Source organism: Centroberyx affinis, unplaced genomic scaffold, assembly GCF_046629955.1.
Source record: "Centroberyx affinis isolate AG114_WGS23_722 - 3 ecotype Tasmania unplaced genomic scaffold, CSIRO-AGI_Caff_v1 ptg004850l_1, whole genome shotgun sequence".
In the NCBI taxonomy this organism is placed as follows: domain Eukaryota; kingdom Metazoa; phylum Chordata; class Actinopteri; order Beryciformes; family Berycidae; genus Centroberyx; species Centroberyx affinis.
Genome location: NW_027282370.1, coordinates 55,364 through 79,652, shown reverse-complemented (window position 1 = coordinate 79,652; position 24,289 = coordinate 55,364). Strand labels below are relative to the sequence as shown.

At 41.3% G+C, this 24,289-nt stretch overlaps 1 protein-coding gene and 1 pseudogene across 1 annotated transcript in view; one reads left to right on the top strand and one right to left on the bottom strand.

Annotated features, from left to right (window-relative positions):
* Window positions 1–2,216: 2,216 nt before the first annotated feature.
* LOC139666172 (eukaryotic translation initiation factor 2 subunit 2-like) lies at window positions 2,217–21,682 on the top strand (annotated as a pseudogene).
* A 1,478-nt stretch (window positions 21,683–23,160) lies between these two features.
* The window catches only part of raly (RALY heterogeneous nuclear ribonucleoprotein), a 51,735-nt gene continuing 50,606 nt past the window's right edge, over window positions 23,161–24,289 (bottom strand). The window contains 2 exon segments of the mRNA XM_071545296.1: window positions 23,161–23,397; window positions 24,055–24,116. Coding sequence (XP_071401397.1) covers window positions 23,161–23,397; window positions 24,055–24,116 — 299 coding nt within the window.

Sequence of the window (24,289 nt, the reverse complement as noted above, 5' to 3'; positions counted from 1 at the left end):
AGCCCCAAATCTGCCAGTTTTGCTACTAACTTAGTGGGCTGGACAGTATTAAAAGCTGAACTATAGTCCAGAAAGAGCATGCGGGCATAGGTGTTGGGGTTGTCCAGGTGTTCAAGGGCTGAGTGAAGAGAGAGGGCCACAGCATCCGATCTGTTTGCCCGGTAGGCAAACTGAAGGGGATCGGTGGTCACAGGTATGATAGAGTCCATGAATCTCAGCACCAGTTTCTCTAGGCACTTCATAGTGACTGATGTGAGCCCCACCGGATGGAAGTCGTTCACGCAAGTTGTATGTGGCTTTTTGGGAACCGGTACAATGACTGAGTGTTTAAAGTGGCGCGGGGCGACAGCCTGGGCCAGCGAGGCGTTAAAGATGTCTGTATACACATCTGCCAGCTCAGCAGCACAGGCTTTCAGAACTCTAGGTGACACTAGAGAGCGCTCTCCCCCGGGTCACATGGTGGTATTGGTAGTGCACTGCCAGTCCCAAGGCGTTCCATTAAAAACCGTTCGGATAAAATCTTTCACTTCATGTAGGTAAGGTTTCCTGACTGAAATTTTGCCAACATGATAAGCTTTCTGAAATCCTTGAGCTCTTTTCTGTTACACGAGTAAAACATATTGTCAAAGTGCCACAAATGTTTTATCCACACGGTTTTTAATGGACTGCGGTTCTAGCACAGCACAAGTAGCACAACACATGCAGTGGTTTGTGATCTGGCTGTGCTATCATACCCTGCTTTACAGTCAAGATGCTTTACAATCGAGTCTGACAGTAAATAACGAACAGTCCACAGTTTCTACTATAAAGCAAAACACTAAAGAATAACTGGTTTGAGGTTGCTTTTTTAGATCAGCACTTGAATTTGAACTTCTGCTCGCTGAATCACACTAACAGCCTACTTTGTGTCACTGGCTGTCACTGTTTGGCTATATAACATAATATAAAATAAAAACAGAAAGTTATGGTGAATTTGTATGTAAGACAGTGGCCAAAACAGAACTTTTAACCATTTCTAAACACTCTTACTTTGGTTAAATAACACAAAAAATACTGTAGCGCCGATGCAGCACCACCGACGTTATCCACCTGGAAGTAAGTTCTTTGTTGCTGTGACGTCACGCTGATGTGGCCTTCGAAAGCCATGCCCACCGTGGGGGAAAACAATATCGCTAAGAAACCGGCAAAAGCGGCGATTGGGAGTAAATCTTTTCAGATATGGACAGCCTGACAAGGTTTTTCCTGTTTTCAAGTAGACAAGTCTGTCAAAGAATTATTTCAGCACACTGCCTCCAACAGAGAGGAGAAGGTACACTGAAAAAATGAACTGAATTGGCCTCCATCAATGTCCTATTTCATTACTCCAATAAAGCTGATAAATGATCCCACACAGTGGCCTGAAGTGAAATACTTTGACATTTACCACTACTTCATTTAATCACCAGGTAAGATAATAAATTGACCTTGAATAATTTCACTTCATATTTAAAAATCTGAAGTAGGCTACAGCTATGCTTTTCAGACTATAATTTTGAGTGACGCTGACGTGACATTGGTTATTAAAATGGATTGCTGCTAAGTTAACTATCTTATATTAGCTAACAAGTCAGTGAGATTTCTCATTACTTTTGCACCCTGGACTGGCAGAGCAAAATATCCTGAGACCCACGAACACAATCTGTTTTATAGAGAGGAACTGGCTCGGTAATGTTAGTGTAGCAACCTAATGTTAGAACAACATGGTAGCTTTTAAACACATTTAACATTCAGGTTATCTTACAATAATATAACTAGATAATTACTGGTAACTTACTTACCAGTGACAAAATACTGGCCACATTATAAGTGTATTTACTCTCGGGGTCCCAAAGTTTCCCCCTCTTCTACCATGAGCCACTGTCAGCTCCTCTCTCCTTACTGCCTGGATCCACATTTTTCTTCTTAGTGGCTCCCTTGTTTTGCTCGGGAACACAAAAAACTGTCATTCGTGGTTTTTAAGTTTGTTGGCTGTGAATCTCAACACACAACAGCTTTTAGGCATGTTTAATTTGGGCAATAATGACAATGATGTGCATTCAGTCACACAAAGTGAATGGAGAGCGGTGCAGCGGTTTCCCCCACGATGGGCGTGGCCTATTTTATGCACTGTCTCTATTAGAAACCAAACTGACCATCGCCTCAGATGCTTTAAAACAACTCTCATCTGAACTACAATCATGTCGGGAGACAAGGTGAGTTTTTTTTATATTCACATCTTGTGTCTGGGCGGCTGAGAGAGGAGGAGTAACTTTGGTGTTCATTAGCCAGCTAGACAACGTTAGTAGTATCAAGCTTGACAAGCTAGTCACAATGTAAGGTAGGACGTCCGGTGAACATTTTCAAAATAAAACCTAATTGGCGAACGTTGTGTTGCATCGTCTGTTGACGGCAAAAGTGAAGATAAAGAACACACTTAAGGAATATATTCAGTATGTATTAAAACAACAGTTTTTAGCCCAAAATATACTTCACAACATCATGTTTCAATGCCCTATAACGTTAGCTATTGGTCAATTGTAACTGCCAAAATGTAGCTATGGAGGAAGAGAATAACTTACGTTTTACACCATATTTAATATATAATTACACCACTGCGTGTTTTGGTGCGGTTTTCTTGTTCTCTAGACAGTTTCCACAAAAAGTGACCAACGTGACACTTTTATTTAAAAGACAAAATCACCCGTCTTCCGCTATTATCCTGGCTTTCTGTGGCTAGCTGTTATCATGTTTTTACCGGTGTATAACCTCTGTTATTCATTCATTATGTTACATATCAGAGTAAACTGAACTGTACCTATCCTCTACTCCTAGATGATCTTCGACCCCAACATGTCAAAGAAGAAGAAGAAGAAGAAGAAGAAGAAGCCCTTCATGTTGGATGAGGAGGGAGGAGACGGAGGGAGGACGCAGCACCGCCGGAAGACAAAGACGGCGAGCAGGACGGAGAGGAGAGAGAGCCGGACGAGGACGAGGACGAGGACGAGGGAAAGAAGAAAGGTACCTCCTGTCCTGCATCATGTTTTAATTTTGTGCTGTCAATCATTTTGTAAGCGTAGGAGTCACATTTTTCAAATGGTGGATGTCTGAGTTGGGAATGAAACTTTTCATTGTTTGGCCACAGGTTTGGAAATTAGTCTGGTTCAATTCAGCAACACGATGATGCTCAACCACATTCATCAAAACCAACACAGCAGTTAGGTATTTGATCCACAGGAGTCATTCCCCTGTCTCCACCACAGACTGTAACAACAGAGTAGTGAGTGTGACGTCCCCCATTGTCTTCTGAAGGGCCGGTTTGGGGTTTGGGGTTTACGGTCGCCACCATGTTGACATTTTTTGGAGCCGGAGCAGCCAGAGAGAGGCAGAGGGTGGAGGCGATTCATGGGCGACCTGTCAATCACTAGGAAGCAGAGCCCGTTTTACATCCATTATATCCTGTTAATGACACAATTATTTTGAAAATCTCCAGATGGACACACATTAGAAGAAGTGAAATTAGCTACTGAGACCAGAACCTCTTGTGGAAAAAATGTATTGGTTTTATATTTTTATCGGAAGTTGGGTTGTGGTCCATTGACTTGATGGAGTTGGGCGGTTTGGAATCTTTTTGGAGCTGGACTCTAGTGACACACACACACACACACACACACACACACACACACATACACACATACACAGTCTTACTTATGTCACTTTTGGGGTATTTACATAGACTTACATTCATTTCCTGGAGACTTACCCTAACCATAACCATAACCACTACTTGCCTAAACCTAACCCTAACCCTAACCTTAACCACTGACCCAAAAATCAGCTTTTTACCAATTGGGGACACGGCTTTTGTCCCCAATTGCACAAGCCGTCCCCAATCTACTGGTCTTAAGTCTGGTTTGTGTCCCTGAAAGTGACTTAAGTCATACCCACACACACACAGACACATGGCAGGATCCGTAGGGTTTATAGTGAGTAGGGCTGTGCCGATTATGAATTTTTAGCTGACGATTATCAGTTTTTTATTTTTTTTATTTTTTAAAACAATATAACAGCGTAAAGGCTCAGATAAACAGGTTCGTTTCTGGTCCGTCTGTTCACGTCGGAAGGGTACGCAGCTATTTACCTCAATGCAGCTGCTCAGCTGCCAATCTGGAACGGAGCTGGATCAGAGCCATAGGCGTGGCAGGGGCTGAATTTCAGTGCGGGATTGCGGGTATTGCGCATAATTTCATCGATTCCCGCAAGTCCACACATTTACAGCGATGTCTAATAATGTTCCGCCAACGTTATGGAATGCGGGACGACTGGCCGGAAGCTGCATCAGACGGGCCGACTTCCACTGACAACACACCTGGGGCGCTCTCTCTCTCTCTCTCTCTCTCTCTCTCTCTCTACAAGGCTACGAGCCCCTCTGCTGTTGCAGCATCTCTCGCTAGCATAGGCAGACAGGTTTCAATGATGTGAACTTGAAGGCCTGCAAACACGGACCGCTGGCTAAAACATAAATCTATATCATCTGAAGGGGAACCCGCTCAGAAAAAAGCACCAGACCCCTAAAGGACTAGCTGCTAGTCCTTTAGGGGTCAATTTTGGAGAACTACTTTTACTTTAATACTTTAAGTAAATTTAAGACCATGTACTTTTATACTTTGACTTGAGTAAAGGATTTAAACGGTACTTCAACTTCTACCAGAGTATATTTTTTGATGAGTATTTGCACTTTTACTTGAGTAGGGAATTTGTGTACTGCTACCACCTCTGGGTAAGAATAGGACAATGTAAGACCTGTAGTTAAACTCACAGCCCCCCCCCCCCCCCCCCCAAAGTATATAAATCCCCCCCTATGTGAAGCATTTAAGGGGGGATTTCCCCCATTTTGGAAAATGAATTTCAGGCACTGCATGGCTTCTATATTTGTCAGACTAGGCAGTGGTCTGTTGAATATTTGAGCCATGTAACTGACAAGATTTTTCTTATTATAGTAATTTATCATCATGTCAGAAATCAAAATACAAGATACATAAACCAATATGACTTAAATAAATGTTGGAGATGAGGTTATGGATAGCCACGGAGAAGCCTTCTATTTGGCCACAATAAGCCAACAAAAAAAAAAGTGACATAAATAGTACTCCTATATGGAACATTAATCTTCCTCATGTTCCTCATGTTTATAGATAATAAACAGATGGTTGGACATGGTGTTATGACAAAACAAAATTAACTAAACAAAATGAAGTAAGTGAGTAACCGCACAGAGCGTGGCATGAACACAGAAGTGTGTTGGACAGCCGCGCTATGAAAAACTTTCATCACGCCGTGCCCATAATGTTCGGGCTTACCCCACAGCACACTCAGAACATTTCTGCACAAGAAAAATGCCTCCATCCTCACCCGGGGGCTTTCGTGCTTCCTTCTCAAGCAGAGTCGCCTACTGGAATATTCCACAACACCGCAATAAATGAACAGTGACCATGTAGGCTGCAGATAAACTGATGCAAACATCACTGAAGGAAGCCTAACATGAATATCAGCAACAGATGGGTAAATATGAGACTCAAAAACAACTACACATGCAAAAGAAAACCCCCCAAAAACAACAACTTCATTTGAATTGATTTTCATCATTTAGGCTTTGTATCTTTTGTCTTGTATTTGTATTTTGTATACTTTTATTATCCCCATGGGGAAATTTGTCCTCTGCATTTGATCCATCCTATACACACACTAGGAGCAGTGGGCAGCGCCCGGGGACCAACTCCAGTTCTTTTGCCAGTGCAAAAAACAAAGTGTTTTTTTTCTGCGCACTGTGCATGATATAATAAAGTGGACATCGCCTTTGTGTGGCCTATTATTTAAGGTTTAATACAAAAATTTGTTTGCATATGTTTTAATTGAACGAAATACTGTTTTGCACAATAGCAGACCCACTTGAGAATTTTAGCCTAAATAGGCCTACCAAATCTAAAAGTGGGAGTATTTCTTGTGTTCTTTTATCTTTCTATTTTACTTGATTTGATTCTTTTAATGCAATGCATTTTGCTTGTTCTTTTATATGAATTTTATCTTTATCTGTCTTTTATCTGCCTTTTATTGATGTAAAGCACTTTGAGCTGCATGTTGTGTATGAAAGGTGCTATACAAATAATACAAAAGTTATTATTACATCAAGCCTGATAGGCACACGCCTTAATAGCCTATTGTTGGGAATTATAGATGAGTGTTATATTGAGAATAGGCCTACTGTAAAGTTTGTTATAACTAATCATCATTATCAAGGGCAAGAAAAATCTTTCTGTGTCAGGAGCGCTGCTCCTTTGGGACCGGTTGCAACCGGGACAAGCAACCACTAGCCTACAGGTAGTCTATTTGACCAGCTAAGATAAAATAACATGGAAAACAAAGCAAAACTAGAAATTCTGTTCACTTACCCAGAGGTAAAATGTAGACAGGCACAACACAAGCCTAACCCTAACCTTAACGCAGACCACAAGAACGGACCTGGTACAGCAGCTTAAAATGCCGCTTGGATACCAAAATCTTATGCATGCTGTGTAGTTGAGGCGTTAGCCCAATTATTATTGCTCCAGTGACAAACACACCTTTAAGGAATGACTGACTGCAGTTATAGGCTACGGTCACAGGAAGCATAGGCTATTTGGTGTCGACACATTTCAAAGAGTGTGTGCTGCATTAATATTAGTTTCATCTCACTGCAGTGCAGAGTTTTAATTTAAAAGCTTGTTAGAGTAGTGAAACTATTTGGGAGACAGGTACACACTTTGGTTTATTTATGTGGGTTAATTTATTTAAGAGAAAACAAAAAAGAAACCGAAACTTAGGCACTTTCTGGAATCAGACAATTATAGAAAATAATCGTCCATATTTTATATAATCGCGATCACGTGATTATACGATCATCGGCACAGCCCTAATAGTGACTAAGTCAATCACACATAAAGAAATAAGATCATTTAGGCTATAATTTAATGTGAATATGCTTTGTTTTTGTCTTCCACCCCTTGAAAAAGAAAAGTAAATATAGAGGGAAAAAAATAAGGACTGGGCAAAACGGCCAAACTATTACAGCTTAATATTTCTATTATTTCTCATTATCTTACAGTGTTTGACACTATTAAGTTTATCCAATGGAAGTTACATTGTGATATCAAATCCTCTCAACATCTTCAACATGTAACTAAATTGCCTTGGAGTGGCAATTTAGTGGTCAAAATGGTATAATACCATGCAATTTTCTCAAGTATTGTTGTAAAAACTGCACCATGTGCAATTGTTACTTTTGTTGGATTTGAAGAAGAACAACAATAAAAAATATTGTTGGTGTATATTGGGTGAAAATGCGACGGTATTTTAATAATCTGCAGCAGTACGCCTCCCAGCCCTGCGGATTGAGTGGAGAAAGTTAAGAGAAAGTTGAAAGATGAGTCTAGAGAAAGTACTGATTTTACGAGTCAGCTTTTTTCTCTTCCACCCTGGAAAAATAAGGCTGTTCAATTTAGAGGCAGTTCAGCGCCATTCGTGCCTTATCCATGAGTCACTGTTGCAGAGTGTTTTCATCAGGCTCCCACCCGGCTCTGCCTCCACTCCCAGATGACGACACCGCGCTGTAAGAGCCCACAACTCTTCTTCTGCACCTTTAGAAACCGTAACGCAGGTACAGCTCCGACCGGACCTCAGCCTGCGGAGGGAGAGCGGCTTATCGCAGGATGATGACACAGTTTCTAAATGATAAAATGCCATATGAAATGCTCACTGCCTTTTTCTCTGCTTGCTTGTTTACAGAGTGATGCAGATGCGCTGTGAGTCGGACTTTCATGCCTTACAAACAAAACTCTTCTTGTCTTTCTCTGCTTGTTTTTTAGAGTGATACAGGTTGGGTATCCCTTATCTATCGGGGAGGTTTGGACACAATTTCACTTAGCCCCTTATTTTTATTGAAGTAAATTGAAGCAAGTTGTGTAGCTGGCAGGCTGTAACCTATATTTTTCATTTTTGTTATGCAGTGCAACCAGGAAATCTCGCTTCAGTGGATTTATTGATGTAATTAATCTAGCACACAGATCAGTTTTCATGATCTCACAGCAAAACCAAACCAGTTTTCTTCTGAAAAATAATGCTGACAGAAAATGTGGGTCTGTTTTACTTCTGCTCTTAAAAAGGGATAAATGCGATATCTTCCAAATAACAGCATTTGATTCATATCTGTGAAAGTCTGTAAATAGTTTTTTCTAATTTCCAGGTCTGGAAAAGCAGTAACACATGACTATATAGTTGTAGACCCGCTGTTGTTTCACACATTGTGATATTTGTTGTAGTGAATAGTCTTCAGCTTTAGAGATGAAGACCAGATGTTGATGCTGCCCAGCCAGTATCAGCATACATGATGCTGAACACTGACCAGAATCACACGTAAGAAAGTCAAGAAATGAGGGAAAGTCTGGACTTTGGAAAAGGAAAATATAAAGGAACCGAAATTGACCGAATAGAAAATTGCCATCTGAATAAATTATAACCCCAGTCCTAATACTAGTAGTGTTTTTATTGGACAGTTTTGGTCTCATGTTATCCTGCAGGTTTGAGAGTCAAAACAAATCTGACTCCAGTTCCTTAACTTTATTGAACATGATGGACTTGTCTGTCTCTTCTTCTGTGGTGTTCATACCAATTAAGAACACATGAAGAAACAGCTGAATATCAGCATCAGTCCAGACTTCATTTTGTTCTGCTAGGCTTTCCAAGCATGAGGAACCACACCCGTCTCCTTCTACCCATAATCCCTTGTGTTTTGGGGTGGTTTCCTGTGGTTCGTTGGATTACGTTCTCACTCCTAACGAACCGCACCACCAGATAAACCGATCTGAACATGCTGGCTGTGAACGCACCGGAACAAACGTTCTGAACCAAACTGCTGGGGCACATGGGTGTGTGTGTGTCACAGTGTTACTGTGTGTGTGTGTGTTATCAGATCTCTCTGTTACAATGAGCCTTTCTAGCTCTCTACAACACATGAGGAAGCAGTGGCTGTTGCAGTGCTCCCGCAGGAGAGATGGGGGAATGTTTTGATTAATCTTGACTCAAATTGAACATATAAAATCATGCAAAACATGCAAAAGGTAATTAATGTGCCGAGGGATTTCTGTATCACAATCTCTCTCTCTCTCTCTCTCTCTCTCCTCTCTGTCTCTTTTACCTTCTGTCTCTGTCTTGTTCCCTCTCTCTCTCTGTCTCTTTCCCTCCCTCTCTCTCTCGCCCCCCCCCCCTCTCTCTCTCCCCCCACCCACCCTCTCTCTCTCTCTCTCTCTCTCTGCCCCCCCCCCCCCTCTCTTTCTCTTTCCCCCCCTTTCTCTCTGCTCACAAGACATTTCAGATGACCTGGACGACTTGAACTTCTTCAACCAGAAGAAAAAGAAGAAAAAGGCCAAGACATTTGACAGCGAATTAGAAGAAGGAATGAAGGTACAGTGGGGATTCTTTCATTTTCTCTGTGTGTGTGTGTGTGTGTGTGTGTGTGTGTGTGTGTGTGTGTGTGTGTCTGTGTTTTAACTCTCTTGTGAGATCCGGTTGTCCCTCAAAATGCACAACCCTGAAAAACGATCACTTGTGAGGACCGTTTTCCAGACTTCTTTAGGAAAAGGGTAATTTTCAGGGTTAGAATTAGAGTAAGAGGAAGCTGATGAATAACAACACAATATACACTCACCGAGCACTTTATTAGCAACACCTGTGCACCTGCTTATTCATGCAATTCAATCAGACAATCGTGTGGCAGCAGTGCAATGCATGAGATCATGCAGATACAGGTCAGCAGCTTCAGTTCATGTTCACATCAAACATCAGAATGGGGAAAAAATGTGATCTCAGTGACTTTGACCGTGGCATGGCTGTTGGTGCCAGATGAGAGAGGTCAGAGGTCAGAGGTCAGAGGAGAACGGCCAGACTGGTTAGAGCTGACAGAAAGGCTTCAGTAACTCAGATAACCTCTTTACAACTGTGGAGAGCAGAGAAGCATCCCAGAATGCAACACGTCGAACCTTGAGGCGAATGTCACATTGGTGGCCGGTTGACCCTGAGCTGAAGGCTGATACCTACCCAGTATTAGTATGGTGTTCCTAATAAAGTGCTCAGTTAGTGTAATAACAACCCAAGGATGTGTGTGTCTATCCATGTGTCTTATTGTATGTGTGATGGACAGTGTGCCTGTGTTTTGACATTCTCGTGCTGATGCTGATTTTGTTGGCTCACATTTAAAGGAATGTTGGTTTGTTGTTTGTCTTGACGTGACTGTTGAGGTCTTACAGTTTCATCTCCAATCTGCTGACAACCAGCTGTGTCTCCATGATGGAGGAACATTGTAGCATTGTCTGTTAGTTAATAAAGTGTAAATCTGTAACAAGCAGCTAGAAACAGAGAGCAGCTGAGTCAGCTTGTAGATCCATTCAGTAACGTTCTCAGTAAAAGTGAATAGTGTGATAAGGTGGATTTGTTTCCAAATGTAGGTTACTGTGACACAGTAAACTGTCTTGTCTTTAGCCCTAGTCTCTACTCCAAAACATGAAGAGTTGTAGCCTGAGAAGAGTCAGCTCAGTTAACCTGAACAAACTGTTAGCTAGCTAACTAGCTAACAAACACACTGATGTTAATGTGAACATGCTAACGCTAGCTGCTACTAGCTACGTTAGCTAGTGTGCTAATCAGATGTGTTAACAACAAGACAGTGATGGTTAGCTGACCAGATACTATGGTTAGCTAGCTAACAAGCTGACATTATCTAAACACTAAATCAATCAGATGGATCAGTGAATTATCAGTTCAGTCAGAAACAGACAGAAATTAACCGTCTGTTCAATTCTGTTGAGACGGACAGAAACACAGTCAGCTGTTCAGAGCTGTGGACCTCCAACATGGCTGCCAGAGGGTGACCTGAAAGCCCTATATATGAGGAAAATGTTTCCTGCTGTGAGCTTATTGCTAGCTGTGTCGCTCGGTTTCAGCTACCAATGCAAACAAGCCGTCTTCCCAACAGGAACTGAAGATCGAGGCAGAGTTGGCGGAGGGCCCCGAGGACGACGACATGCAGCTACCAACGAAGAAGAAGAAGAAAAAACAGGTCAACTTCCTGGATGACGTGGACGATGAGAGCAAAGATGACGGTCAGTTGGATTTCTGTTTATAGTTTTGTTTCATGTCATGACAGCGCTGTGATCTGTGGCCATTTAACATTGCCCATTTTTTTACACCACTTTTTAACTTGGCAAAGTTACTTGAACACATTTGTTCTCCAGCAGAGCGGCCCAGTGGCTACAGGTAGGAGACTGTGAATGTGTGTGAATGTGAAACAGGATGATGCTGAAATACAGTATTTGTGCCCAGAAAATAGCTTTTCTGAATTCATAAATCTATCTAAAAGAAGGATTAATTAATTGGTTTACCTGTTGCTGTTCACTGAAAACGATACAAGGCTGTAAACATGGATTTAATAGATTGCAAATTACCAGGAAACCCCACACACTTGTAAACAGCAATCAAAGAGCGAGCGGTTAATTTGAAACATTTTTATTGGTTTGCGGGTTACATAACAACTCTGGAAGTGATCATGGATATGATGTTAAGGTTTTTTTTGGAAATCTAATGAAATGCCACCTGCAGCGAGGAACTTGCTCATAAACAACAACAATGGAAAAATATAGCCGCAAGCGGCCATGAAAGGGGTTCAAGCCTTTTCTGAACGGTACATTTTGGGCGTTTGCGCCGCCCCCTTTTGGTCGAATGGCACAAAATTTGGTATGCATGTTAGAAATGCCATTCCAGACGAGGCTGAGAAGTTTGGGACCGATTATGCTAATGGACTTTGATTTACCGGCTGTTACATGGTTATTACACCATAGGCCCCGCCCACTTTCACAAATGATGACAAAACTTCTGATTTTTTGGATCATAAACATTGCTAATGATACCTGTTTTGCAGCTTTTTTTTTGCATTATTCTGTTCTTTTAATAGGTATTAGTAGGTAGCAGTAAACATGCATTTTACTGCATGTGTTTGCTCATATTTTGGATTAAAGCTCTTATCCTGGTTAAGGTAAAATTCAGGATAAGCTGTATATTGTATACATATGCATATACAATAATAAACTTTTATATAGCGCTCATCTAAAGTGCTTCACAAAAAGGCATCAAAACAAGTAAGAGTAAAATGTATAAAAAAGGAGATAAAAACTGGGAAACGTGTTCAACAGAAAATGTTTTAAGACCCAAAACATGTAAAAAAAAAATGTGTAAAGGCCCAAAACGCAATAACTGCCTATAATGTAATAAAAATCTAATTTAATAAAGCCCATAACCCAATACAAATCCAATAACATAATAAAATCTTGAACCTCTAGCGTAATAGCTTTTTTTGCCCATAACGTAATAATTTATTATGTTATTACTAGTTTACTACATTACAGGCCTGATAACAATATCTTTGCTAAATAATGTAATAACATAAACCAGTAAGGTGATGACGGTCTAAACTGTCTTTTAATTGACTGTGTTCTTTTTGGTAGTCTCCCTGTGTGCCACATGCTGTGTGTTGCAGTTTGCTTCATGCTGAGCTTTGTGCTGCTTTTCATCATTTCCAGTAAACCTGGTGATACTCTGAGAGTCTTTGTTGAATGCTCTGATTCTCTGCTGCTGAGGAATACTTTGTGATTCTTGTAAAAGACTTTATGGCACTCTGAGATCCTCTGTGTTTATGTGATATGTGATAAATGGGCAATAAACTGTCGAGTGTATACATTATGAGCAAATTTAGAAACAACAGTCACACGCATAAATCCCTATAAAAACATGTTTATTTCAACAGAGATTAAGTTTGTCTTGGATTTTACCAGAAAACGCTCCAGATGATTTATGTATGTTTTTTTTTTTTTTTTTTTTCTTTTCAGGTCAGGAGGAGGAGGAGGAGGAGGAAGGGAAAAACGCTGATGACATCATCACCTTCAGCTCCCAATCAGGGCCTGCCTGGGCCGGCTCTGAGAGAGACTACACATATGATGAGGTAGGGACACACACACACACACACACACACACACACACACACAGACCAAAACTTAATTAGATGTTTTAATGCACAGAATTCTCTAATTATCAACTGTGAAAGGACCATCTGTCTTTTCAGGCTAAATCTCAAAGTAAACTGAACTGTGAGTCTTGTTCTCTTTCTGAAGTGTGTGTCAATCTGATGTGTGAATTCTTAACTGCAACGGAACTCCTTCATCTGCTGATGAAGTCCGCCAAGAACGTAAAGTTTGCTCTTGATCAAAGCCTCTCACCTCAACATCAGTGGTTCTGAAGTCCAGATCGTTCCTGTCTGTGCAAGAATCAGGTTTTTTTTTTCTTCTGGCCGGGTCTGTCCAGTCATCTGGTTGTCATGTCTCCCTGCATTTCACACTGGATTTAGGCTAAAATCGGTTGAGAACTCTCTGCAGGTCCTCCACTTTCGAAGTGCTCAGTGTTTGAGCGATAGTTTACTTGTATTAAAGTGTTCTGGTGCCTGAAATACTGCAGTAGGAGCAATAAACAAAACATTGTTTTTTTGTAAACAGCAAAGCTCCTGTATCTAGCAGCTGGGCACCGCCATGTTGAATCTCATTTTCGTAGGTATTGCGATTGTAAGACTAATTTATAATTCCATAATGTTGCCATAGTAACTGTGCGTAGGACTGCAAGAACTGTCATTGGCCGCTTGGTATTTCCTGCTACCTGTATCCGGTTGATGTGGGTCGATAGTGAAGACAACATGGAGCAGATGGAAGAGAGACGACTTGACTTTAGACTTTAGACTTTACTTTTTTGCCACATCAGCTAGACAGTTGCTTGGAATTTGCTGCAGTGCGCTTCATTAAAACATACATCCATAACACAACAAAACATCTAAACAAGCCTGCAAAAAACAACAACAAACATCCACAGAACAAGACAGACTTAAGGATAATGGATAAGTAAGAGAGCAAAAATTCTATAATTCTATACAAATCATGTCTCTTTTATTTTTTCACCTCAAAAGCAAATTTGTTGAATAACGGTGGCGTGTTCTTCCCGTGTTCCTCTCTGGTAGCTTCTGAACCGAGTGTTTAATGTGATGAGGGAGAAGAACCCAGACATGGAGGCTGGGGAGAAGAGGAAGTTTGTCATGAGGCCGCCTCAGGTGGTCCGAGTGGGAACCAAGAATATTCACAGACATCTGCAAACGGTAAGAACCGATACTGAATTGCTCTTATTACTCCAAATCCTCTGAATCCTCTAAACTACATGACCACAATATCAATATTCTGTCAATATCGAGATTATTATCAATATTATTCTCACAGGTGGGGGGATGTCTGGGTTGAGCCCAGGTTTTTTGAGGATGGGGGTGACGGCAGCAAGTTTGAGGGCGAGAGGGATGGAGCCAGTAGTCAGGGAGGAGTTTATTGTCCTGGTGATGAGTGGACATATACAGAAGTGGGAAGACGGGCCTTGACAAGACTAGAGGGGACAGGGTCCAGGCTGCAGGTGTTTCTCATTCCCATCATGAGGTCAGAAAGGTCTGTAGGGGAGACTGGGGAGAGCTGAGACAGGGACTGCCTAGTTAAGAGGGGGAAGATTGAGAGAAGGGGGGGCAGACCAAATTGTTATAGATGCTCTCTATTTTTGTTTGAAAGAATGACAGGAAGGATTTGCATGTGTTGACTGTCAAAGATTGTCCAGAGGGTTGAGGAGTTTGTGTATTGTGGAAAATAGGACTTTGGGGTTACCAGAACCAGACTGTAAAATGAAAATCAGACAATATTTTTTTCAGGAAACAGTTGCATAATGTATCTTTAATCTGTTTTCTCCACTCTCACCCTGTCACTGTCTCTCTCTCTCTCTCTCTCCGTCTCTCTCTTGTTCTTCCTCTCTCTCTCTTTTTTTTTCTTCTTCCCCTCTCTCTCTCTCCAGCTTACATCGACAGCCCAAACATCTCTTGGCTTTTCTATTGGCTGGGAACAAGGTATTACACACATGACAAATGGAGACCAGCTAGCAAATTATTAAAATTTTCAAGATTGATGTAGAAAATGGGTGCAGCGTTTCCTTTACATCCAGTTGGAAAATTGCCCTTGCAGCTACATAATGGTAAATACAATGCAATTTGATCACCTGCCCAAAATATATTACCTTTGCAATTACAGCACAATTGGCAATATATCATCATCTAAATATCTAAATAAGAGTCATTTTGATATTGGGTCCAACCTGGATCTCACAGTGTTCCCACTGGTCATGGAATTCCTGGAATGTCATGTAATTTTGAGTTTTATTCCAGGCTGGGGAATCAGGGAATATCGTAGAAATTTACAGATGGCTCGCTTTACAGCAATATGTCATAATGTATTTTACAACTTCTTTAACACATTTATTGCATTGGATTGGTAGTTTTCTGCTGTTTTTATACATGATATACATAAAAAAAAAAAAAGAAATGTTCAGTTGTTTAAAATATTCCATCAGAGCCACGGTGGGAACCCTGGACCTCAGAACCAAAGTTACCCCACCACCAACCACAAAGCTGTACAGGAAACACAGTGGATGAACCAATGACTGATTTTGTTGTTCCATTCTCCTCCTCACCTCAGTGGCTCTATAGACGGCAACAACCAGCTGGTGATTAAAGGGCAATTTCAACAAAAACAGATCGAAAACGTCCTCAGAAGATACATCAGTAAGTCCACATTTTGCATTACTTAAAGGGGCAATCAGTAAGATTTTTTACTGTCCCATAGCACAAAATAACCATAATATGGGAGAGGATAATGATTTTGTTCAGGTCCATGATTGACCGAAATTTTGAATAATTTGAATCTATGAATGTTAAGCAGTTTGTTCCATCGCTTTAAAACAAAGAAGTTTGCAAGACTATTTAAACGGGCAAAGGTTTTTACTGCCCCATAGCACAAATTGACCACAATATACAGAGGTTGATAATCAGTACCAATGACTCAACGATTACTGGCGTTCAAAACTCACTTTCCAGCCTGGACTCTGTTTGGGAACAAAAACTCCACCCAACCTACTTGCCTTTTCAGCAGTAGAGGACGGTGCTGCAAGTGAGCAGCCGGAATCTCAACACATTTCAGCTACGAAGGCCAATAAGCCTCGTTCTCAATGGCAAATAATGAAGCATTTTTATTATTACAGTATTCAGCGTGGTGATATATTGGTGATATATATCGGTCATTAATAAGCACAATGTACAGTACCATTGTTATGCTGACGACACCCAGTTATATATCCCGTTACAACCCACTACTCATAGCAGCCTAACCCAACTTACCACCTGCCTTTCTGATATCAATTGCTGGACTTCTCAAAATTTCCTCAAACTTAATGATGACAAAATGGAAATTACCTTGTTTGCCACACCCAAGTCTTTCAGGCAGATAGCCTGCAATCTTGGAGCCCTTTCACATAACATTAAGCCAACTGCAAGAAATTTGGGTGTTTTATTTGATTCTGGCCTTTGTTTTGATGACCAAGTTAAGAAGGTTGTACAATCATGTTTCTTTCAACTTAAGTTAATTTCAAAAATTAGATCCTTCTTAACCTTTGAGGATTTACACAAGGTTGTCCATGCCTTTATTTTTTCTCGTTTAGATTTCTGTAATGCCCTCTACACAGGTATTACTCAGGCTTCTCTCTTTCGCCTTCAGTTGGTTCAAAATGCTGCTGCTAGGATTATTACTGGTTCAATAAACGAGATCATATAACTCCAATTCTGGCCTCCCTGCATTGGCTTCCCATTCATTTTCGCATTGATTTTAAAATTTTACAGTTGACCTTCAAGGCTTTACATGACCAGGCCCCTAATTATATCAAAGATCTACTAACCCCTTATGTGCCTGGGTGCCCTCTTAGATCGGCTGATAGTGGCTTTCTGGTCGTTCCCAGAGCCTGGCTGGTGACTAAGGGCTATCAGGCTTTTGCAGTCCGGGCCCCCAAACTCTGGAACGAGTTACCTGCTGAGATTAGGTTTGCTAAATCTGTCACTGCTTTTAAATCTCTTCTTAAAACATTCTTTTTTAGAAAAGTTTTTATCTCTGTGTGAATTTTATTATTTTTTTGTTATTATTTCATTTTACTCACCTATATTGTATTATTATTGTTTTATCGTATTTGTATTTTATCCTTTTGTGAAGCACTTTGTAACATTGTTAAGAAAAGTTTATTATTATTATTATATTGGCTCTTCACTAGACATTTCTGTTGGATCTCTGCTCTAATTAGCAAGCTTACTTCAACATTGGGAAAATGTGACTTTATTTGTCTTGATTACAAGCCATGATAATTCAAGGGAATGGGAGGTGGTGGCAGGGTCAGAGACTTGTTTACGAGGAGAGAAGTTCTGTCAGTGTTAGAATTCCTACTGATCACCAATAGATTCAGGTAGAGTTTATAGATTACTTTGTGCCCCTTTAACAAGAGTGGCTTGCAGTTTGTGTAGCTGATATCTCAGATGACGCCTCTGACACTATATTAATATCTCAGGTAATATCTCAGATTATATAGAAGTATCTTAGATGCAAAATGAAGCCACATGGTCAACACAAAACATTTTTTTTTTTTTTTTTACGTTTAATTATCCAGGGAAGGTAGACTGAGCACCACATTCATACAGCTGCAAACCTTCACACCCGGGAGAGGGATGGGAAAATATATCAGAATTCAATATATGTATATCAATAAAAAAATTGACAATACGTATAGTGGGTCAGAAAAATGAATGGTGATATTAGCTCCATGTTATTCTGCTGTAGTAATCACAGTTGAGACGCTTGACCATCACAGTTTCACAAGCTCTCCATCCAAATTATATTATTGTCACTTTGTTATGCATTTTTATGCCTCCGTGCCTGTGACCTGTGACAGCCGAGGCATTATGTTTTCGTGTTGTCCGTCCGTCCGTCCCATTCTCGTGAACGCAGCATCTCAGGAACGCCTTTTATATCCACTTGGACTCAAGGATGAACTGATTAGATTTTGGTGGTCAAAGGTCAAAGGTCAAGGTCACTCTGACCTCACAAAAGACATTTTTGGCCATAACTCAAGAATTCATACGCTAATTATGATAAAATTTCACACAAATGTCTAATAGGATAAAATAATGAAGTGATGACATTTTATATCCAGAAGTTCAAAGGTCACCTTCACTGTGACATCATAATGTTTTGCTTACCACTGTAGCTGAGAAAATGATCTTGGGTCATTCTACAAAAACGGTGGAAGTGCTGTCACTTACTTTTGCAGACACCAAAATCCTTTAAGTTGATCTAATAATCACATTAATTATATATGTTCAATAAATAAAGACTGTCCTTGCAATGATAAAGCAAAGTTTATTGGCGGAGGCATACAACCGCGAGGCGGTTATTTCTAGTTAAATTGTTTACATTCTAGCTAGACCGTACCATCGCTTGAAAGATTTGTGGCTCAGAAATAAACATCAGACTTTGTCATTGAACTTTTATTACATTGTATTGTGGTTATATTGAATATACAAATGATACTGTAAGATAAGCATATCGTCCCATCCCTATTCCCAGTGCAACCACAGTCTTGAGCAACAATAAACAAGAGAACCAAACTAAACAAACCAGTCACCACTGTACACTGACTTCAGACCGGCCCTGGTTTGCTTTCAGTCAACAGATGGCAAGTCTCCCTTCCTGATCCTCATTGTTGTCTCCAAAGCAAACTCCACAGAACAATGTGTGACAGATTCATGCAGCCTAGGATCTACCAGAACATCTCTCTGAGCAAACCACACTGCTGAATAACATGACCGAGTTTCCCTTGGCTGTACAAGAGGTTTAGCTGGTGACACTGGGAGTGAGGACTGGGTTTAGACAGGCTGACGGTTCTCTACCACCAAACAGTAATTATTCTGGGGGAAAATAGAAAATATAAGGCTCCTCTGAAACCTTGAACAAGGAAAAAAACCTGGATGGCACTTAAAGGCCTTGTGTGAGGAAACAAGATGTGAAAAGCGGAGATGTGAAGCAGAGGATTGGATCCACTGCTGCCCTCATGGCGTGCCTGGATCTGACTTTTACCTGCACATTCATTATTCCTCTGAGCCACATTCAGCTCACAGCTTCAGAGGCTTGTGTGAGCAGATCTTGCACCCAAATTGCTTGCATTTCATCGAGGTGACAGCAGCCTTAGTCCTTTTACATCTGGTCCGGCGCCAACGAGTGAACACAGATGAGTTTACCAGGGATTTTGAATTCGATTTGGAAAATCTACTTGTTTAAGAGCCATTTTCAAATCTCAACGCCCAGTAGCCCAGGCGTACCCGGACTTTTTAATGTTAAAACTGAAGAATGTGAAATTATTAGGGGGAGGTCGTCGGTTTGAATACCTGGATTGTCTGGGAAAATCTCTTTTAAAAAAACGCTTACATTTGCTCAAATTCATGCGCTTTTAAGTATATCGAACAAAGTGCTTGACAAGTACATTCAGAACCATAAAACAAGATTCAAAATAAAAAAACTAAAAAAATGATAACGAAGTGCAGATTTGTGTCAATATGATCTAATGCCAGTCACAGAACTGATTAAAATCATCAGCCTCCCGACTCTCCTTTCCCTTTTCTCTGTCTGTCTCTCCTCCCTCTCTCTCTCTTTCTCCTCTTGGTATTTGTACATTAAATGACTTGAAGCGCTCCATGTGCAACACAACCCTGCATGCCTCATTAAATGGGTGCGTCCATTACATCTGTGGAACCTCATGTATTTCCTCCCCGTGTTGAGATATTGTTAAATCTGGCAGTTTTACATACTGCCTGCTGACTTTCTCCCACACCCATTTCATCTGATCCCATGGCGCTGCAGAAAACTCTGGGACTCCTCTGTCTTGTGGAAGGACAGAAAATCCACGTCTCCCTCCTCACATGATCTATATGAGTGATGAATGAATGAATGAATGAATGAATGAAGCTCCACCCTAACCCTCCCCTCTCTTTCCAGAGGAGTACGTGACGTGTCACACCCAAGGAGGTTCTATATTAACTGGAGGATGAACGGAAAAATGGCCGCCCATTCATTTGAACATAAGCTGCTCACCCAGCGCATACGCCAAAAAAGTTATTTTCTTCCTGGTTTACTTCCGTGATGTGCGGCCCATGGAACTTGCGCAGTAGTGTCTGCTTACGTGTTCCCGCCAGGAGTAGCGGGCCCACGAGCGAGCCCAGTCGCGCTCTCGTCATCAAGTAAGCTGGGAGCGAGAAGCTGCAGCTGGGAGTGTGGGAACGGACAGTTTGGTGGGGGAGGGGCGGCTGAGAGAGCAGAGCAGAGAGAGAAGGAATCTCCTAAAGTTCATATTCGTCTGCCCCTCAATACTTAATGTTCATTCAGCGTCAACATGTAGATCTAGTTTAGTTTTTTATTTGTAAATAACCTATTCAAGTTTTGTAAGAGGATTTAGAAAGTTCAGTTCCTTGCTATTTTATTCGAGTTACTTAGCAGAACTAGGTAATGAAAAACATGATTTGGCCCTGTATCCTTGTTCAAGCATTTACAGCACTGTGCCATGGTAGTTTGACAAGATGTCATCATACAGTTAGTTCATCTGTCAAAACTAAATGTGGACCTGGTTCACTTCCCTACACAGCAGCCACAAACGCTTCTGTTTAGAAACACAGTGGAACTCTGACTGGCAGCTAGACTCACAGTCACTACCATGCAGGTTCACCACACAGCACCATACAATACTGCCATGAAACTGAATTAGAAAGCGCGTACAGGGCAAGTTATTTAAAATCGTTTATTTAAAAAAAAGAACATAACGTTAATTCACAACGAAATACAAAAGTGATGAATAGCATGTAATATCAGACTAGTTGGGTTTGCCAGACAGACTGTGGAATACATGCTAAGTAGGCTAAAAACAAGGCTAATAGTTAGCTTGCTGTCTACATCTCCATGCCATGAACAAGCACAGAAAACACACCTAATCCCAAACCTCCCTTTTCGTGATCTGTTCTTATCTCTACATATTAAATACCGGTGGGCTACTCATGTAAAATACTTAATATCTTAATAAAAGCGAAGCCGGACTGTAGGAACACAGCTGACAGACGGAGCAGCAGAGGAAGCAGGACGCTCGTCCCCGACGCAGAGCTCAGAGGCGCGTGATTGGCTCGTACCCTGGGGTGACGTCACACACAAAAAACAGCCTTTGAGTGATTTTTAAAAAAAATCGGCCTTCATGATTAAAAAATACATAATTGAAAGAGTGTTTTAAGGTCTTGTGTGGCATTGTAGGTATCTTCTTAACAGTTTTAGAGGACTGTCTTTTACAATGGCCGTCTATGGGAAAAACGCTTTTTGGGCCGCAGGTGAATTTTAGGCTGCAGTACCACCGTTGGCCACCATGTCAAATTGGCAGCAAGGCTGAGACCTGACGCCTGGGGGCTGGTCACACCTGCCGGTCACCTGACACCATCCTGCAGAAAGACACTCGCCTCTACTTCCTGCAGTGTGAAAGCTGCCACTCTCGCAGCATCAAGACCGGCTTCCAGGCCGTCACGGGCAAGAGGACCCAACTCTGAGCCAAAGCCAACTAGAGACGCTGGGCGCCGCCGTCACTCGCCCCCTTCAGGCTGGGAGGCTGCAGCGCAGGCCAGGGGGCAACGCACTTCCACTTCAATGAACACAAAATGTAAATGCAAACCAAAACCGGTTTCATTTTCAGTTTGTCTTGGGTATGACAGCATATCATCATGCTCAAACCTTTTCAGTACTTAAGTTCCACTTCCTTAGTTGACTGAATTGAGAATGAATTGAACTCTGCTCTCAAAACACACTGTGCCTTAACGGATCAAGTGCATAAAAATGGCGGCCTGCTGAACTGATATGATCCACTCCTCACAGCGCTGAGCACCAGCAGTTTTCTCTCAGCTAGAGCTATAGGTAGTAAGAGTGATTTAATACTGGTTCCTACAGTTTACTGTCAGTAGTCCGTCATAAGATGATATTCCAGCTGTGAAGTGCCATAATTTCGTAATTTTGTGCCAATGCTCGACTTTGAATAAGTTGACAAACATGCTAAACAACAAAATACGTAGGGTCAAAGTACTGTCATGTTCTTGGTCAGCTGCAGAAAATGTTTCCTCTAAGCCCGAGTCTGCAGGTTTTCATTCCAACCAAATGCTACAGCAACACTGTTAAGGTCCTGCTCTCTGGTTGAAGGTTTGTCAGTCAGTGAAATCAGCTGCTGTGGTGTTTTGGTTGGAAAACCTGCCGACTCTTCCATGGCACAGGACTGGACACCTTCGTCTTAAAGGGAACACTGGCTGCAAATAGCATGCAGGACGCATTAACAGCCATTTAACCGCTTATTGTGTCAAGCAAAACCTGAACTACTCAGATGGCTCGATGTTGATGTCTGGTTCAGTCTAGAAATGTAAGCACAAACCTAAATCCCCCCAAAGTCTGTCCAAACCCAAACTGAGCCAGAGAGGTATGGCCTTATCCAAGTCCTAACTCAACTAAACTTGGAATTACTACAAACTTTCTAATGTTTAAATGAAGTGAACAGTATTTTAACCCTCTAGACCCCAGTAGAATTCTAGAATGTTGCTGCAGGTCACTGAGAACCCTCAAATAAATGAGCATTTTCTTACTCAATCCAAACAAACAGCTCTATCTCAAAAACAAAAAGAAATTGACATTCACAAGTTTTCATTTTAAAAAACACAAGTTTCTCTTTAATTTGGTATCAAATATGTGGAATGTGTAGCTTTTTAGACTGAGTTTAATTCAACACATTTAAAAGAAATACCCGATAAAACAACATATAGCACTAAAACTGTTGAGAATTTGTAAATAGCTATTTCATTTAAACCAAGTGGGCTTTACAACTCACTTGAGTAGGGAATAATAATAATTATTATATAATATATAATATAATAATTATATAATTACATCTACAAGTTGCAGAAATAAACTAAGTACATCCCCTAGAGTTGTCTGAGGACCAGGCTCAGTGGTGCAGGGCTGAATATTGGGATTTGGGTGATCTGAACTCCAAGGATATGTTGGCCTAGCAGCTCCCTGGTGCCCTCTCCTTATGCCTCTGCCCTGCCCCCTTCCTCTTCCCCACCCTTGTCCTCTTCCTCTTCCCCTCCCTCTTCTGAACCTTCTCCTCCCTTCCCAAGTCTCCCTCATTGAGCTCTGCTGAATCCTCTGTATCTCTCCCTTCTCCTTGTTCATTTCCTTCATCCTCAACTGACACCTGACTTCCTTCTTCACTTCCCTCACTGCTGGAATTTTCAAATTCCTAGAGACAGAAAAATCAAGTCATTATCACTCAAAACCTGCACTCTTTTGTAACTCCACCTCCCCTCAAGATGTCACTTATTTATATGAGGAGGCACTGATCAGTTTCTACAATATGACACATGACAATATAACTTCACAATTTATCCCATCTCCCTCACACACAGAGCATTTTTTTTTTCTTTGGATGATACTTTATTATCATAACTGCAATAGTCACCATAAACAGTAAAAGTAGTTACAAAATGTAAAATCATCAAATAATAGCCTATAATAACATCTTATTTGTTTTTACTTAGGTGTACATAATATGAAGTAAATAAATGTAATGATGCCAAACAATCAAAATATTCAATGAGAGATGCATGTCAAGGCTAGGCTAGTGAACCCAAGTGCAGAACACAGATACAGGAGGCGCTAAGTAAAGTCAAAGATAATTTATTTTAGGGCTCGGAGCTGAGTCAGGCAGGTCAAGGGCGGAGGCAGGCCAGGCAGAGCGGGCTCCAGAGAGCGGAGAGAGGAGAGAGGAGCCGAGACGATGAGGAAGTCAGACGAGGCGAGCGGACTGGAGACAGGCGCAGGAGTCAGGCTGGCAGGCGGAATGGCAGCAGAGTTTACGAACTGGTGATGAGTGGATGGCAAACCAGGGAATATATACTGTGGCTGATGAGATGATGAAGAGCAGCTGGTAGCCTGACTCCCGCACACCTGTCTCCACTCCTGCAATAAAGCACACAGAAACACAAGGGGGGGAGAGAGAGGCTGCAGGCTAGGTGGAGTTAGAAGTGGAGGGCGTGACAATGCAATTTATTCTAAAAGAAGATAAAGTAACTCCAGGTCAATTTTACAATGTGATCCACAACATTTCTCTCCATCTGCTTCCCAGTGTCAAC